At 45.9% G+C, this 16,620-nt stretch overlaps 1 protein-coding gene across 1 annotated transcript in view; it reads left to right on the top strand.

Annotated features, from left to right (window-relative positions):
- The window catches only part of ACCSL (1-aminocyclopropane-1-carboxylate synthase homolog (inactive) like), a 96,456-nt gene extending 82,207 nt beyond the window's left edge, over window positions 1-14,249 (top strand). Inside the window, exons 2-15 of the mRNA XM_008000993.3 lie at window positions 1,556-2,100; window positions 3,981-4,040; window positions 4,459-4,529; window positions 4,930-4,999; window positions 5,249-5,315; window positions 6,263-6,360; window positions 6,593-6,670; window positions 7,017-7,117; window positions 9,143-9,232; window positions 9,982-10,027; window positions 10,127-10,268; window positions 12,276-12,418; window positions 12,505-12,658; window positions 13,797-14,249. Coding sequence (XP_007999184.1) covers window positions 1,556-2,100; window positions 3,981-4,040; window positions 4,459-4,529; window positions 4,930-4,999; window positions 5,249-5,315; window positions 6,263-6,360; window positions 6,593-6,670; window positions 7,017-7,117; window positions 9,143-9,232; window positions 9,982-10,027; window positions 10,127-10,268; window positions 12,276-12,418; window positions 12,505-12,658; window positions 13,797-13,879 — 1,748 coding nt within the window. The 3' untranslated portion in view covers window positions 13,880-14,249. The remainder of the gene's footprint in view (window positions 1-1,555; window positions 2,101-3,980; window positions 4,041-4,458; window positions 4,530-4,929; window positions 5,000-5,248; window positions 5,316-6,262; window positions 6,361-6,592; window positions 6,671-7,016; window positions 7,118-9,142; window positions 9,233-9,981; window positions 10,028-10,126; window positions 10,269-12,275; window positions 12,419-12,504; window positions 12,659-13,796) is intronic.
- The last annotated feature ends 2,371 nt before the right edge of the window (window positions 14,250-16,620 follow it).

Here is a 16,620-nt window from a genome sequence, read left to right as displayed (position 1 = left end):
TAGTTGCCTATGTGCCAAGGTACTGTGCTAAGAGTGTCTGCTGACCTGGGCAGACACTGAACAAGCAACAATATTAAATGTCATTAAGGGGAGGTATAGGTTGCAGTGGGAACATCACAGGCAAACTGAACATGGTTTGAAGAAGTTGGACAGAGTGTTTGGTACTTTGAAGTACTGGTGCCATAAATTTATAAAAGAAGCAATGAGGTTTTTTTTTGTTTTTGTGTGTGTAGTGGGTATTACTTAGGGGCAAAAACTTGGAATTGTAGCATTTGGTAGAATGGGCATAGATGCAGATTTTTAGAAAAAAGGGTCTTGGTATCTTGGGATATGAGGATTGTTTTAAAGAAGTAGCGGCAGCTGTTGGCCTCAAGCCTTCCTACCTCCTGGGATCTTGCTATCTGATTTACTGATTCTTTGAGGCTTTAAGGAGGTATTTTTTGGTCTTGTTCAGTATTTAACTTGTTTTCAGAAGTAAGGCTAATCCTAATCATTGGAAGTATGTTGCAGTAAGCCATAATCATGCCACTGCACTTCAGTCTGAGTGACAGAGCAAGACCCAATCCCTCCAAAAAAAAAAAAAAAGAAAAAAGGAAAATTTGCTAAGTATAGTCCCAGGAACTTGCTAGAAATGAGGATTCGCAGGTCTCACCCCAGACACACTGACTCAAAATTCAGGGGTGAGATCTCACCATCTGTTTCCTACCATGCCCTCCAAGTGATTACTGAAGGACTTGGTAATGGACTTCAAAGTTTGAGAGCCATGTACCTAGCCCATAGTTACAAGTGATGGAAGCCTAAGGCAGCTGTCACAGTGAGTAGGTAGAAGGCATTTGCAGGAAGCCAAGTGAGGATAGAGGAACTGAGGAATCTAGAGTCTTTGAGTATCTGGTATGGCCAACCTGGAGAACAACAGGCAAAAAGCAGGGCTGATGTTCTTGAACAGCAAACCTTTTCTGTAAAGGGCCAGACAGTTAATATTTTAGGCTCCGTGGATCATATGGTCTCTGTCACGTGGTCTCTGTCATGACTATTAAACTCTGCCATTGTAATACAAAAGCAGCCATAATCAAGACATAAATAAATGAATAGGGCTGTGTTTCAATAAAACTATCTACAAAAATAAGTGACAGGCCAGATTTGGCCCTCAGGCACTAGTTTATTCTAGCAGAATGTTTTACTCAGTGGGTAGTGATGGTGATTGTTTTTGAGCAGTAGAAACCCTTTTTTCCTATTTAACCAAACAAAGCAGGAACTGCTCAGGTTGAAGAACAGGGTGGAGAATCCAGAGCCTCATTGTTCATATCCCCCTGCTCTTCCTCAGAACACATTCTATTGAATGCCACTGAAGTAGAACACTCAGTCTCTAGGCTGGGGGCCACGTACTCATTGCCCTAATGAGTAGGTAACTCTTCATGAACCAATCTGGTCATATAACCAAGGTATGGAAGTAAGAAGAACCAGTTTGAGATCTGTTCTGTCTCCATCCATTCCTGGAACTGAGGGTCCAGGAGATCCTCCTTTGCTCCAGTGTCAATGGTCTCTTTCTCCGTAGGTGCCAGGCAGCCTGCAGAGGCCAGTAAAGATACCTGGAGTATGAGTCATTGGTCAGACACCCTTCCTGTGCCCTCCGGCCAGAGGAGAGACCAGGTCCCCAGAGGCCACAGCATCTATCCCCAGCTGCTGGAGATAACACTGCACTTGCGGCAGGCCATGAGGGAGCACTTCGTGCAGCTGACGAGCAGACAGGGGCTGTCACTGGAGGAAAGGAGGCACACACAGGCCATCCGTGAGAAAGAAGCCCTTCTGAGTTGCTTAATATGCCGGATGATCAACCTCCTACAGTCTGAGGCTACAAGTGACCTGGAGCTCCAAGTGCCTCTTCCTTCTGAGGACTCTAGGGGTGATGTCAGATATGGGCAGAGGGCCCAACTGTCTGGGCAGCCTGATCCAGTTCCCCAACTGAGTGACTGTGAAGCTGCCTTTGTCAGCCGTGACCTATCCAACCGTGGGATTGACATCTCTGTCTTCTATCAGTCAAGCTTCCAGGACTACAATGCCTACCAAAAAGATAAATATCATAAGGACAAGAACACCTTGGTGAGAATTTGGGGTGGGGGATGGGCAGCATCCTCATGGGCTCCAGTCACTTGGATTTACTGAGTCCTGGGCCAAGTGCTGTATGTGCTCTCATTCTTTATAGCCTTATGAAATGGGCACTCTTGTCATCTTGCAGATAAGGGAGTAATTGCAGAAATAAAGTGATAATGCCCCAGAAAGTTGGAAAACTCCCTCCACCCCCAAATCTTTCCCTCTCCCTAAATCCCAGCTCTTAATTATTAGGAGTTGGCCCCTGTGGTCACAGGGGCAAATGAGCCTGCCATTATAGAACTTAGTATAGTGATGAATGGAGTCAGCAACTGGGGCACAGACATTAATAATCTTCCCAAGGCTGGGCGCGGTGGCTCAAGCCTATAATCCTAGCACTTTGGGAGGCCGAGACGGGTGGATCACGAGGTCAGGAGATCGAGACCATCCTGGCTAACACAGTGAAACCCCGTCTCTCCTTAAAAAAAATACAAAAAATTAGCTGGGCGAGGTGGCGGGCGCCTGTAGTCCCAGCTACTCGGGAGGCTGAGGCAGGAGAATGGTGTAAACCTGGGAGGCGGAGCTTGCAGTGAGCTGAGATCCGGCCACTGCACTCCAGCCTGGGCGACACAGCAAGACTCCGTCTCAAAAAAAAAAAAAAAAAAAAAAATCTTCCCAAGAGCACGAAAGGGATGCCCACTTCAGGTGGTCTGGGAAGATGTCTTAAAGGCTGAATCTGCTAGCCATGTGGTGATGGTCATGGCCATGACCCTCCAGGCAGGAGGAACAGCACAGGTAAAACTGTCAAGATATGAAGGGCTAGGAGTGATTGGGAAAGGAGATCCAGTGGCCAGAGTAGGGACCACTGGTGCTGTGGCAGTAGGTGTGAACAGAGGTGGATGGGAGATGTTAAGATGTTACCCTAAGGGGCCGGGCATGGTGGCTCATGCCTGTAATCCCAGCACTTTGGGAGGCCAAGGTTGGTGGATTGCTCAAGTCCAGGAATTCGAGACGAGCCTGGGCAACATGGTGAAACCTCATCTCTACAAAAAATACAAAAACTAGCTAGGCGTGGTGGCACACACCTATAGTCCCAACTATCTGGGAAGCTGAGGTGGGAGGATCACTTGACCCCGGTGGGTGGAGGTTGCAGTGAGCTGAGATCATGCCACTGCACTCCAGCCTGGGTGACAGAGTGGACAGAGTAGGACCCTAGCTCAAAAAAAAAAAATTAAAAAAATAAAAAATAAAAAGGCATGTTACCCTAAGGGCGATGGGGAACTGATGAAAGGCTTCCAGCAAAGGGGGTCCTTAGCAGCAGCTCTCCAACCAGAGGGTGGAGGGCAGCATTAGCTATACCTTCCCCTTCTGTTCTTTCTAGTCTTCCATAATAACTTAGAAGGCCCTAATGTGTAAGGAGAAGTAGCAGAGGTAGGTGCCAGGTGGGGCCTTGGGGATTAAGGGTCCAGGGTCAGGAGTCAGGTAGGTAGAGTTCTGCCTATCACCCAAGGTCACATGGCTAGTAAGTTATTCAACTTTTCTAAACTTCACTCTTTAAATTGGAGTATATAGAACCTTCTTCTCAGGAATTGAGACAACTCACGTGAAACACTTGGTCTAGTGTCTGGCACATGATAAGAACTCAATGACTGGTCGATAGGACATAACTTATTTATGTGGCTCTAAGGGGGAAATTTGCAAGCTGTACTATTTTGGGTTCATAGAAAGCTTTCCTAACGTGTAAAGTTGTCAAATTTGGATTGAATTGCCTCGTGGGCAGTGAGATCTCCATTTGAGCTAATCTGAGATGAACATTTCTTAGTGTGTTTCAAGGGATCTATATAGGGTGGAGCAAGAGGACTGGCCTGATCTTGGATTCCTTCCATCTCCAGGGCTTCATTAACCTTGGCACCAGTGAGAACAAGCTCTGCATGGATCTGATGACTGAAAGAGTAAGGATGTTCTGGGCTATGTTGGGACCCGCCCCCTCCCCCTAGCATGCTCCTCAGCTGTGGTAGATACAGGGGTGAGACATAGGAGCTGGGAGGAAGAGTGAAGAAATAGCTTCTAGAATAGCACATTTAACCTCCTGGCCTTGCTGACTGTCCAGAGGTATTCTCTGATTAGGTATATGGTGGGAAGGTTGCTATGGGAACCTCTGGGTCAAATACTTCCCAGTGAGGTATCTACTTGTGTAATTTATGACAAGATGGTAGCCTCCATTCATTAAGGAGCACTCAGTGTGTATACCCATACCCTTTCTAGGAGGTCATGTATGTGGAGGGCAAACACTCTTGTATGAACTAGGAGTAGGATGAGGCCTCTTGGACTTCTCTGGCCTACCTGTTTTCATGTTCTATTTGTCAACAGTTGCAAGAAAGGGACATGAACTGCATTGAGGATGCCTTGCTGCAGTACCCTGATTGGAGAGGGCAGCCGTTGTAAGTGACTTTCAGATTTAGGGTCTCTTGGTCCCACAGGCAGCTGTCCTTATCCAGAAGGAGGATTCAAGGCACCAAATTCCTGGTTGGTTACCTCCCTGTCTCTTTGGGTAATAACGTCTAGAAAATGCCTAGAGCAAAACTTCATCAGGAGGCAGCCTGGTATAGTAGGAAGGGTTATTCATGGTATAGTAGGAATAATTCAAAAGGCCCGAGTTCTTGTGCCAACTCTCACTTATTGTCTGTGTGACTTGGGGAGTTGATGGTCTCAGTCAGTAGCCCTGTGATATGAGGTTGGACTGGGTAGCAAAGGTCCCTATTAGGCTGGACAATGACCATCCAGACCATGAGCGAGGAAAGGGGCTCGAGAACCACAAGGTCTCTCTGGGTCTGTTTACAGCCTGCGGGAAGAAGTGGCCCGGTTCCTGACCTACTACTGCAGGGCATCTACCCAACTTGATCCAGAAAACGTGAGTCAGTTTCCCAGCCTTGCTGCCACCCTGGTGGAGGGCTATATTCTTGGAGGATGCTCTGCCCTTTCTAGGGGGCACAAGGAGAACCAGTGGAGACTCTCAGGGGCCAGGGCAGTGTGAAGGCCAATGTGTCCCAGCTGAGGAGGTTCCCTGTGCCTGTTCTGCCCAGGAGGATGGAGAAAGCATGGCTACCCCTTCTCACATAGGTATTGGTTTTGACTTCTGCCTCTCATGTGTTGTCTTCAGGTGGTTGTTCTAAATGGCTGCTGCTCTGTCTTCTCTGCCCTGGCCATGGTTCTGTGTGATCCAGGCGGTAAGTCAGTGGGCTCTGCTTTCCCTCTCAATGAAATACTAGCAACATGGGTAGGAACACACAGGCACTGGATTTTGAGGAAGAAGAGCATCCTGACTCAAGGCCTTTTCCCCACAGTGGTGGGCCTTTTCCCACACTGACTAGGTTATCTTCCTATTTCTGTGGGAGCAAGGGGTTTGGATTCGCCATTTAATGGAAGAGAGAGACATGATGAACCTCAAGGAGGTATGCCCTAGGAATGACGATGGGGGCCTACCTACTATGTTCATGGCTGGGCTTTTGGGCTCAGCTGCAAAACAGAAAGCCATGACAACGGGCTCAGACAATATAGATTTCTTATCTCTTCAGAAAAAGGTTAATTAGTCCTGGACCAAACAAGGTTGAGTGGACTGTTCTCAACCTCCCCTGTAACAATGCTTAAGCAAGAGGCTCCAATGTTAAAGAGCTCTGGATGCATCAAAAGAAGTGGTTAAGATAGTCCCTTTCATGCAAAGGAGCTTCTCTTAACTTATCAGTAAGGCCAAATGGATGGGAAGAAAAGAAAGTGAGATCCCCAGGTCCAAACAAGGAGCCCTCCTTGCACATGGACCTTGACCTCTGATATTTGGCCTGGATCAGTTGAGACTTTCCTTATAGCCATTGCTCCATATGCTAGTGAGCCTTGCTTAACTTGTGCCCTGGATTCTGAGTTATTCAGTGATATTCTTCCCTCTTCTTCTCTAGTATACCTGCAAAGAAGAAACTAGAGTTTTGTTTCCCCCAGTGATGTCTATAATAATGGATAACTTTCATAGCACCTGAACCTAAGAACATTAATCCCCAGGTAGAAAGGATCGTGAAACTGACTTTTTTTTTTTTTTGGTCAACAGCTTTGCTATTTTGGGAAGCCTGGCAACAGGCTCTGATTGGGAGACTTTGAAATGATGGCTCTGTCTCTCTATTTCCAGAGGCCTTCCTGGTCCCTGCTCCCTTCTATGGTGGCTTTGCCTTTAGCTCCCGCCTGTATGCAAAGGTTGAGTTGATTCCTGTCTACCTGGAGAGTGAGGTCTGATTGGGGCCCCTTCCCTGCTCCATACACCTAGACAATGGACTGTTTTGGGACACTTAAAGGGGTAGAGGGGCTTGCTTTCTACCCATCTAAGTGGTTGGGTAGGGGTGGAGAAGGCACGTGGACTGGCACTCTGGTATGAAGGCAGAGGATAATCTGGGGCTTATGGGAATGAGGAATCAAGGCTTAGACTTTAAGAGACACTTCTCACATAATGTTTCTCTTCCAGGTCACTGTTACAAACACCCAACCTTTCCAGCTCACTGTGGACAAGTTAGAGGAAGCCCTGCTTGAAGCTAGGTTTGAGGTAAAGAGGGAACCATATTTTTAGGATGGCCACTGCTGGTCCTGAAAGCGGTTTGAGTATTGAAACTCTGGTGCTGCTTGTTCACCAAGACCTGGTGGGCTGTCCTTAGTTGGAAGAGACAGTGAATGATCCAGGGGTGTGTCCCTCTAGATCCCTGAGTCCTATGGGGATGTTATAGCAGCCCCAGACTTCCTTCCTGTTCCCCCTCTTTGGGCAGTAGAGTAGTTGCTGCTTCAAGACCCTACCTAGGCCTTTTAGGGTGCCTGACCTGTAAAAGATCCTTGTTTGAATTTAGGGTAGATGCAAAGGACTTGTATTCACTCAGTTATATTTGGGTTTTTCTTAGGGGAAGAAGGTCCGAGGCCTTGTGCTAATCAACCCTCAGAATCCTGTGGGTGACATCTACTCCCCAGACTCGCTAATGAAATACCTGGAATTTGCCAAGAGGTATGAGTTCCACCCCTTGAGACTAGGTAATGTTCCTTGAAAGGATTCCCGTCACTTACAGTCAAGTAGTCAAGAGCCAGATCTGGTGGCACATGCCTGTAATCCCAGCACTTTGGGACGCCGAGGCAGTGGATCACTTGAGGTCAGGAGTTCGAGAACAGCCTGGCCAACAGGGGGAAACCTTGTCTCCACTAAAAATACAAAATTAGCCAGGCATGGTGGTGGGCACCTACAGTCCCAGCTACTTGGGAGGCTGAGACATGAGAATTGCTTGAGCCGGGGAGGAGGAGGTTGCAGTGAGGCGAGATCGTGCTCCAGCCTAGGCAACAGAGTAAGACTTTGTCTCAAAAAGTAATTTACCCTAAATATTCTCACTATATACCATACTTTGCAGAGTTATATAAAACTAACTGAAATTAAAATGAAGGAAAATGCAATCACATACTTACCACTTCAAACTTTTTGCCATTTCCTTTCTAGCCTCAGCCTATGTATTGACATTTATATAACAGTCAAAATATAGTTTTGTTTTCTGACAAATATGTCACTTAAAAATATATAATTTGTTACTTTTCTGCTTAAGCTTAAGTACTTTCTCCCAGCATCCATTTCAGAAGCCACTTGGGCTAGAGTGCCGAGGAAGACACTCTCAGACCTTGTGGGATGAAGACGTGTTCCTACAGAGCTTCACGTTCCTTTCTAAGAGCAAGTTAGGCCGGGCGCGGTGGCTCAAGCCTGTAATCCCAGCACTTTGGGAGGCCGAGACGGGCGGATCACGAGGTCAGGAGATCGAGACCATCCTGGCTAACACGGTGAAACCCCGTCTCTACTAAAAATACAAAAAACTAGCCGGGCGAGGTGGCGGGCGCCTGTAGTCCCAGCTACTCGGGAGGCTGAGGCAGGAGAATGGTGTAAACCCGGGAGGCAGAGCTTGCAGTGAGCTGAGATCCGGCCACTGCAGTCCAGCCTGGGCTACAGAGCAAGACTCCGTCTCAAAAAAAAAAAAAAAAAAAAAAAAAAAAAAAAAGAGCAAGTTAACCTTAGTTTTCTCTGGAGTCCTGAAATAGTCCTATTACTTAAGGCAGATAACCTTCCATTTTCCATAAGAAACAGACTTAGTCAAACTTCATGACTAACCCAGAACAATGAATGGTGCAGCATGGGGTCAGGAGGAAAATGCTAGAGAGGGTAGGCAAGAATTGGATAGAATGGGTTCACCTCCCAGCTATAGCACCTGCTAATTGACTTTACAGCTAAGAGCCTTAGTTTCTTTTTTTTTCTTTTTCTTTTTCTTTTTTTTTTGAGACAGAGTCATGCTCTGTCACCCAGGCTAGAGTGCTGTGGCGGGATCTCAGCTCACTGCAACCTCCACCTCCCAGGTTCAAGCAATTCTCCTGCCTCAGCCTCCTGAGTCACTACAATTGCAGGCATGCACCAACACACCCAGCTAAGTTTTGTATTTTTAGTAGAGACAGGGTTTCACCATGTTGTCCAGGCTGGTCTTGAACTCCTGACCTCATGATCCACCCGCCTTGGCCTCCCAAAGTGCTGGGATTACAGCCATGAGCCACGGGGCCCAGCCCGCCTTAGTTTCTTCATCTGAAATGGAGATGACAGTAGTGACAATTGTTGGGAGAATGAATGAGGCACATAAGCAGTTAGGAGCTCCTGACTCTACCAGTTAAAAATTATCTGGGCTACCCAACCTCTTCCCATAGTCTCTGCTTGATGGTTGAATGGTTAGCTAAGGTTAGACAAGATGTTCTCAATGTATCTTCTGGTTCCTATTCCTTCTCATTACCCCCAAGCTAGGTCCAAGGGTCCCTTCTGGTGTACCACCCCATCTACCTTACTATGCCCCTTGGAGGGTCAAATGGGCTGCTGGGGCAGTAGGAGTACATGATCTGTGTCCAGAGAACACTATAAAAGACGTGACTTAAGATTACAAAGATGCTTGTAAAAAGCATGCTAAGAAAAAAGGCTAGAGATAAGCTAGACCTTATTCTTCTTTCATCTAATCTACAGGTATAACCTACATGTGATCATAGATGAGATTTATATGCTGTCTGTGTTTGATGAATCCGTCACATTCCACAGTGTTCTGAGCATGAAAAGGTGAGTTGGTCTCAGCTGGAGTTGGGAACGAGAACCACAAGGTTCTTGTTTTGCAGGGTGAGTTTCTGTGACATGAACTTAACTCAGTTCCTAGCACATAGCCAGTTAACTGCTCACAGGGGCTGTGAATACAATCAAAGCATCATCTTTCCCCCTAAATGTCTTCTAGTTTATACGCCATTTTGTATACAATAAGTTGAGGTCAAGGTAGAAAGTCTCTACCGTCAAAGGTCAAAATAAAGCCTCATAAAATGCCAGGGTAGGAGCTTCTTGATAAGTAGAGCACAGGGAAAGAAAAAGGAGGCAGAACCTTCTGAAGGGTAGTATCTGGCCCTAGAGATGGGATTGCAGCATTCAAAGCAAGGGAAGGAAATGCCTGGCAGAAGGAACAGCTTCACCAAAGATGGAGCAGTAAGAAATATTCAGGCATGTTCTAGAAATGATGGTGACCCACATCTGAAGAGCCAACTGCCAGGAAGGTAGCTTTGGCCAAGCTGTAGGAGAGCCACATGTCAGGCTGAAGGCCCTAGACTTCATTCAGTGGGCATTTCGGTTCTGTTCCCTCTAGGTCTTCAGGGATACCTTGTGTTGACTTCCTGGCTTAACTGGGACAACTGTTTCTTGAACGTTGGGCCCTATAGGCCCTGCTGTCTAGGAAGAACCTCAAGTCCACTTTCCCCTCGTATACCCCAAATATTCATCAACTATTTCTCTGTAGCCTTAATTATTTTTTTCTATTTCTTCTTCAGTTTGCCTGATCGCAACAGGACCCATGTGATCTGGGGTACCAGTAAGGTGAGCCATTGCTTTCTCTCCTTGGCTAGGGAAGGAGGAGGAACCAGGAATAGAAGGCAGACAAAACATTTGTTCCTGTTCCTACTTTTCTTCCTCTAGGATTTTGGCATCTCTGGCTTCCGCTTTGGTGCTCTGTATACCCACAACAAGGAGGTGGTCTCTGCTGTGAGTGCCTTTGGCTACCTCCACAGTATCTCTGGCATCGCACAGCACAAGCTATGTCAACTGCTCCAGAACACAGGTACTGAGCTCTAGCACAGGCCAGCATGTTGGCTGGATGTCATGGCCATGGGGAATTCTTGGATTTGCTTGGGTCTCTGATGTGCCCTTAATATACTGAGACCCTATGTGCTGTCTCAGATTTAACTGTCGTAAGACGTGAAGTTTGAAGGAGGGCAAGATAGGGCAGATAACACAGCAGGGTATAGACAGAAGATGGAGGTGCTGTTTTAAAACACAGGACAAGGCCAGGTGTGGTGGCTCACGTGTGTAATCCCAGCACTTTGGGAGGCCGAGGTGGGCAGATCACTTGAGGTCGGGAGTTTGAGACCAGCCTGGCCAACAAGGTAAAACCCGGTCTCTACTAAAAATGCAAAATTAGCCAGGCGGGGTGGCGCACGCCTGTAATCCCAGCTACTTTGGGGGCTGAGGCAGGAGATTCTCTTGAATGCAGGAGGCAGAGGTCGCAGTGAGCTGAGATTGCGCCATTGCACTCCAGTCTCGGTAGAAAGTGAAACTCTGTCTCAGAAAACAAAAACAAAAAACCACAGGATGAGCTTAATTTCTGGATGTCTGGTAGCTTGTGTTCTGCCTAGAGGTGGGATGGCTAATCCTACTCTAAGTTGTAAAGGTAGGAACTTCAGAAATTAATCTTTATGTGAATATAGATTTTCCGTCCCCAAAACGGTTTGCTTTAGACAAAGATTATAAAACCAGAAACAAAACAAACACACTGACTCTTCTAATACAACATAATCTCATCTTCCGAGGTGACCAAAGGAGAGCTGCCATTTGGGCAAGTTGGTGTGGCTAGGCCTGTGGCACCTGGATTCATCGTCCCCTCATTTGGATCTCAAGTGAATGCTGGTCTCAGAAGGGACTTTCCCCTTTAAAGCCATGGCCCAGGCTTAGCGACTCACTTTCTTTACTTCCCTGTAATAGAACAGATACGAAGCTGGAAGTTTTAATTCATAGCTGGGATATAATGAAACAAACGAATATCATTATATTTGCTGGTTTAGAAAACAATTTGCTTTCAGGTCTGGGACGGGAGAGAGGTAGACAGGAGAAATCCAGCAGAATGCTTCCATAGATATCAAGACCTTTGATACTTGGCAGAAACCAGATCCCAGCCCCTTGAACGCTGGCCCTCAATCTTGGATGGACATGGGAGTTTCCCAGGGAGCTTAAATACTGACATGTGTGTTCCATCTTCAAAGATCCTGATATAGCCTGAGCTATATCAGATATATAGTCTGAGCATCAGGGCTTCTAATAGTTCCCCAAGTGGTTCTGTTCTATGAATGCTGAGGGCGATTGGCCAAGAGCATCCCCGGGCACACATATATTCCTTCAACTCCATTGTATGAGACTCAAATTCGGGTGGTAGGAGCTGTGAGTCCCTGCTGCTTGCCCAGTTAACAACAGCAGCATCAACCCCTATTAGGGGATTGACTCCTTGCCTCAGGGCTGTGAACTCAGAGAACTTTCCTACTAGACCTTTGAGAAGCCCAGTGTCTTTACCAGAGTCTTAGATAAGAGGTGGGTGTATTGGGTGTGGACACCATTAGCTCAAATATGCTAGAGTTAGTCTTAAATAGCTTGCGGGGTGCAGTGGTTAACACCTAAAATCCCAGCACTTTGGAAGGCCAAGGTAGATGGATCACTTGAGGCCAGGAGTTTGAGACCAGCCTGGCCAACATGGTGAAACGCCATCTCTACTAAAAATACAAAAATTAGCTGGGTGTGGTGGCATACGCCTGTAGTCTCAGTTACTTGGGAGGCTGAGACATGAGAATCGCTTGAGCCAAGGAGGTGGAGATTGCAGTGTGCCGAGATTGTGCCATTGCATTCTAGCCTGGGTGACAGAGGGCGACTCTGGTTTTTTTGTTTGTTTGTTTTTGTTTTTAAACAAACAAAACAAAAACAACAAACTTGCATGAAGCCCAGGAAGGGAGCATTTGGGAAGGAACTCTCGGTAGATTTCTGTAGTAGTATCTATGACAATGTTTTTCCTCTACCCATCCAGAATGGATTGACAAAGTGTACCTACCCACCAATTGCTACCGGCTCCAGGAAGCTCACAAGTACATCACTGCCAAGCTGAAGGCATTGGAGATCCCCTTTCACAACAGCAGCTCTGGCCTCTATGTCTGGATCAACTTGAAAAAGGTGTGTTCTGGGAATCAGGATAGGTGTTCTTGGGCAGACCTGCCCGCTGGGTCTTGGGCTCAGCTCTGTTCCTGTGCCCTCCCTAGTACCTGGATCCCTGTACATTTGAAGAAGAACGGCTCCTCTATTGCCGCTTCCTGGACAACAAGCTGTTGTTATCCCGTGGCAAAGCCTACATGTGTAAGGAGCCAGGCTGGTTCTGCCTCATCTTTGCAGATGAGCTCCCCCGGCTAAAATTGGGTGAGTGGAGCTGACCTCCCAATCCTTTAAAGATGCCCCATCAACTTAATATCTCAATCTTCTCCCCATCCTTAAACATCCTATAGATCTAGCCCTTTATTCACTGTTTCCATGTCTATCTTTAGTTAAGTGCTTTTGCAAACAAGAACTGATATGTACCGCAAGCACCTATCCATTCATTACCCATTTGGGGTATCTGTTCTGTGACTGCCATTGAGTGAGGCATTGGGACAACAAGCTAAAGAGTACTATTCTGAGGCCGGGCACAGTGTCTTATGCCTGTAATCCCAGCACTTTGGGAGGCCGAGGCAGGCAAATCATGAGGTCAGGAGTTCGAGACCAGCCTGGCCAGCATGGTGAAACCCCATCTCTACTAAAAATACAAAAAATTAGCCAGGCATGGTGGTGTGCGCCTGTAGTCCCAGCTACTCGGGGGTGCTGAGGCAGGAGAATTGCTTGAACGTGGGAGGTAGAGGTTGCAGTAAGCTGAGATTGCACCACTGCACTCCAGCCTGGGCGACAGAGTGAGACTCCATTTCAAAAAAAAACACAAACAAACAAACAAACAAAAACAAAAAAAGTAGTACTCTGCCCTTGTGGGGCTGCCAGGCTAGTGAGATGGATAGGCAGGTGACCATGGAAGTCCCTGTATGCCATACTAGAGAGTTTAGATTCTTCTCTGAGGTTATAGAGAATAGGACATTCGTGTGAACATTTATTTATTGCATTCCACTACATGCCAGATGCTGTTCTACCTGCTGGGAATATAGCAGTGAATCGTTCATTTTCATGAAGGGTTTTGTTGCAGAATTCTTTTGAGCTAGCACAGAAGATAGGCTGAGTGCAGAGACACTAGAGGCAAATAGAAATCCTAATGAGGCCAAGGCCATAAGCCCCAGAGTACAGGCTTTGATATGAGATATTGAGATGTCTCGCAGGCTGACATAACAATGATATTCAAAAAGAAATCAGGGATGTAACATGTAGACTTGGAAACCCATCCCAAAGATGGGAGGGGTGAAGTTCAGGATCCCTGAATGAGAGGCTTTTATGGTTGACCATGACCTGGATCTGTCTAGGACCCACCTGCAAACCCACTAAATCACTATTTCTCTCTGTCCCCATTTGGACCCTCTAGCCATGCGTCGGTTCTGTGACGTGCTGCAGGAGCAGAAGGAGGCTTTGATAGTGAAGCAGTTGGAGGATGCAATGAGGGAGTAGGCCGTCTGCCTCCCAACCAGCAGTTCCAGCCCGTCACTTGCTCAGGGACCCACTCATGTCAGCCTCTGGTCCAGAAGGCCAGGGTATCTTTTTGTCAGTGTTGTGATGGAGAAAATGGTGGGCTCCTCCAGGAAGATCTCATCTGACCCGGTCATCACCCTCCTTAAGCTGAGTGTCTGCTGTCTTTGGAAGCTTTCCATCTTTTTAGTCTTTGCTATCCATTATATATGCAACATGTTTTTATTGGGGTTGGGGTAGAAAGACCTAGAGACACCTAGAGAAATAAAGGAAGTTCTCTGGGCCCCTATTTAGATGGTTTATTTTTATATTCAGTACCTAATAAATTCTATACTTTTAAATTCTAGGCTCATCTTATTTTCTTGCTTATATTCTTCATAATCATCTTTGGAAGTTAGATGATTTTCTGTCCTCTTTAATTTTTAAATTCTAAGGCAGGTTCCATGTAAAGAATACTGTCTACAGCAGGCAAGAAAAAGAAAGAAGTCATCCTTAACTGATGGGCCATTTTCCAGGTGTTGGACACACAATGTTCTATAAGATTCTTATGAAATCACATCTACTTCCACATGACCTACTAAGAGGCAGGTGGGAGTGTAATTGCAGGTATTCCTGCTTCCAAATACTAGAGTTTGCTCTACTTTTACCTTCCCAAAAGGCTTTTAAAGTCTCTTGTTGGGTACGGTGGCTCAAGCCTGTAATCCCAGCACTTTGGGAGGCTGAGGCCAGAGAATAGCTTGAGGCCAAGTGTTCGAGACCAGCCTGGGCAACCGAGACCCTGTCTCTACAAAAAATAAAATTAGCTGGGTGTGGTGATGTGTGCCTCTAGTCCAAGCTATTCAGGAGGCTGAGCTGGGGGGCTCACTTAAGTCCACGAGTTCAAGCCTGCAGTGGACCATGATCGTGCCACTGCACTCCAGCCTGGTGATAGAGTAAGACCCTGTCTCAAACAAACAAACAAATAAAAGTCTGATAAACTTGGTGTCTTAGTCCCTTTTTGATGTGAAAATATCACAAAGTGGATAGCTTAGAAACAAATCTTTCTCACAGTTCTGAAGGCTGGAAAGGCCAAGTTCAAGGCCCTGGCAGATTTGGCATCTGGTGAGGGTCCCATCTTCCCAGTATCACCTCATGTGGCAGAGGGGTGAGAGGTCTCCCTCCGCCTTCATGACCTAATCACCTTTCAAAGGGCGCACCTTCTACTACTATCACCTTGGGGTTAGGATTTCACATATGAATGTTGGGGGGACACATTCAGTCCCTAGTATCTGGGGTTGTCCATTTCCATTTCTAGTGTTTTCAGCTGTTCAAATCACACCACCCATCAGTTTCTCTGCAAAGCCCTTGCACATCAGAGCACTGATGCTGTGACGTGGGCAGAGAAGGGACTACTACCATTTTATGGATGAAGAAAGAGCTCACAGTACCAACTGGTGACTTTAGTCACTTGGATTTGTGGCCGTACTTGCTCCGAATCCAAATGTGTTTACCTTCATTGTCAGTTTGCTTGTGTTGTTGTTGTTGGGACAGAGTCTCACTCTGTCGCACAGGTTGGAGTGCAGTGGTGCAATCTCAGCTCACTGCAACCTCTGCCACTGGTTCAGCGATTCTCCTGCCTCTGCCTCCTGAGCAGCTGGGACTACAGGCATGCGCCATCTCGCCCAGCTAATTTTTATATCTTTAGTATAGATAGGGTTTTACCATGTTGGCTGGGCTGGTCTCAAACTCCTGACCTCAAGTGATCCACCTGCATCGGCCTCCCAAGGTGCTGGGATTACAAGCTGAGCCACCGCTCCTGACTGATATTGTTCTTTTTAAAAAAAGCTCTAGTATAATATTGAATAAAAGTGGTTGAGAGGACAGCTTGCCTTGTTCTCAGTCTTAGCAGCATCGAGTGCAATCTTCTGCTCTTGAGTATGTTACTGTATTTTCATTCTGCCCCTTATCCAACAAAGTTTCCTTCTATTACTAGTTTGCTAGAGGTTTTACCATGTATGAGGGTTCAATGTTGTTAGATGTTTTCAATCTGCATCTATAGAGATATGATTTTTCTCTTATCAATATGGTAAATTACAATGATTTCTTAATGTTAAAGCAACTTCATATTGCTGCAATAAACCCTGTTCGGTCATGATGCATTGTCCTTTTACATACCACTGACTTTGGTTTGCTATTTTAAGAATTTTACATTCAAGAGAGACATCATTCTATATATATATATATTTTTTTTTTGTAATGAATTGTTAGTTTCAATATCATGATTAATACTGGTTTCATAGATGTTTGCGAAACTGTGCTTTCCTCAATTTTCTAGAAGTTTGTGTCCAAAAACTTCTTCAGTTTTTAAATGTTTGGTTGAATTCAGCTTTAAAACCATAAGGGCCTGGAGTTTTGTTTTGTTTTGTTTTTGTTTTTTGTGGGACGGCTTTTACTTATAAATTCAATTTCTGTGACAGTTCAAGTTTTCTATTCCTTGTATTGGATTTGGTTATTTGTGCCTTTCAATAAAGTTTGTCTATTTCATCTAAGTTTAATTATTGACATAAAATTGGTTATAAATATTCTGTTATCCTTTTTAATATATATATATAGGACCTTTAGTTTTATCTGCTTTTCCTTTCCTGATAATGAAATTGATACATGCAGGAGGGAGATAACGGGGAGGGTCTCTGGAGAATCTCCAACCCATCTGTGCACTGGGAGAACAAGATGGAGCCAAGGGA

This window comes from Chlorocebus sabaeus, chromosome 1, assembly GCF_047675955.1.
Source record: "Chlorocebus sabaeus isolate Y175 chromosome 1, mChlSab1.0.hap1, whole genome shotgun sequence".
Taxonomy (NCBI): Eukaryota; Metazoa; Chordata; class Mammalia; order Primates; family Cercopithecidae; genus Chlorocebus; species Chlorocebus sabaeus.
This window is presented reverse-complemented; position numbering and strand designations above follow the sequence as displayed.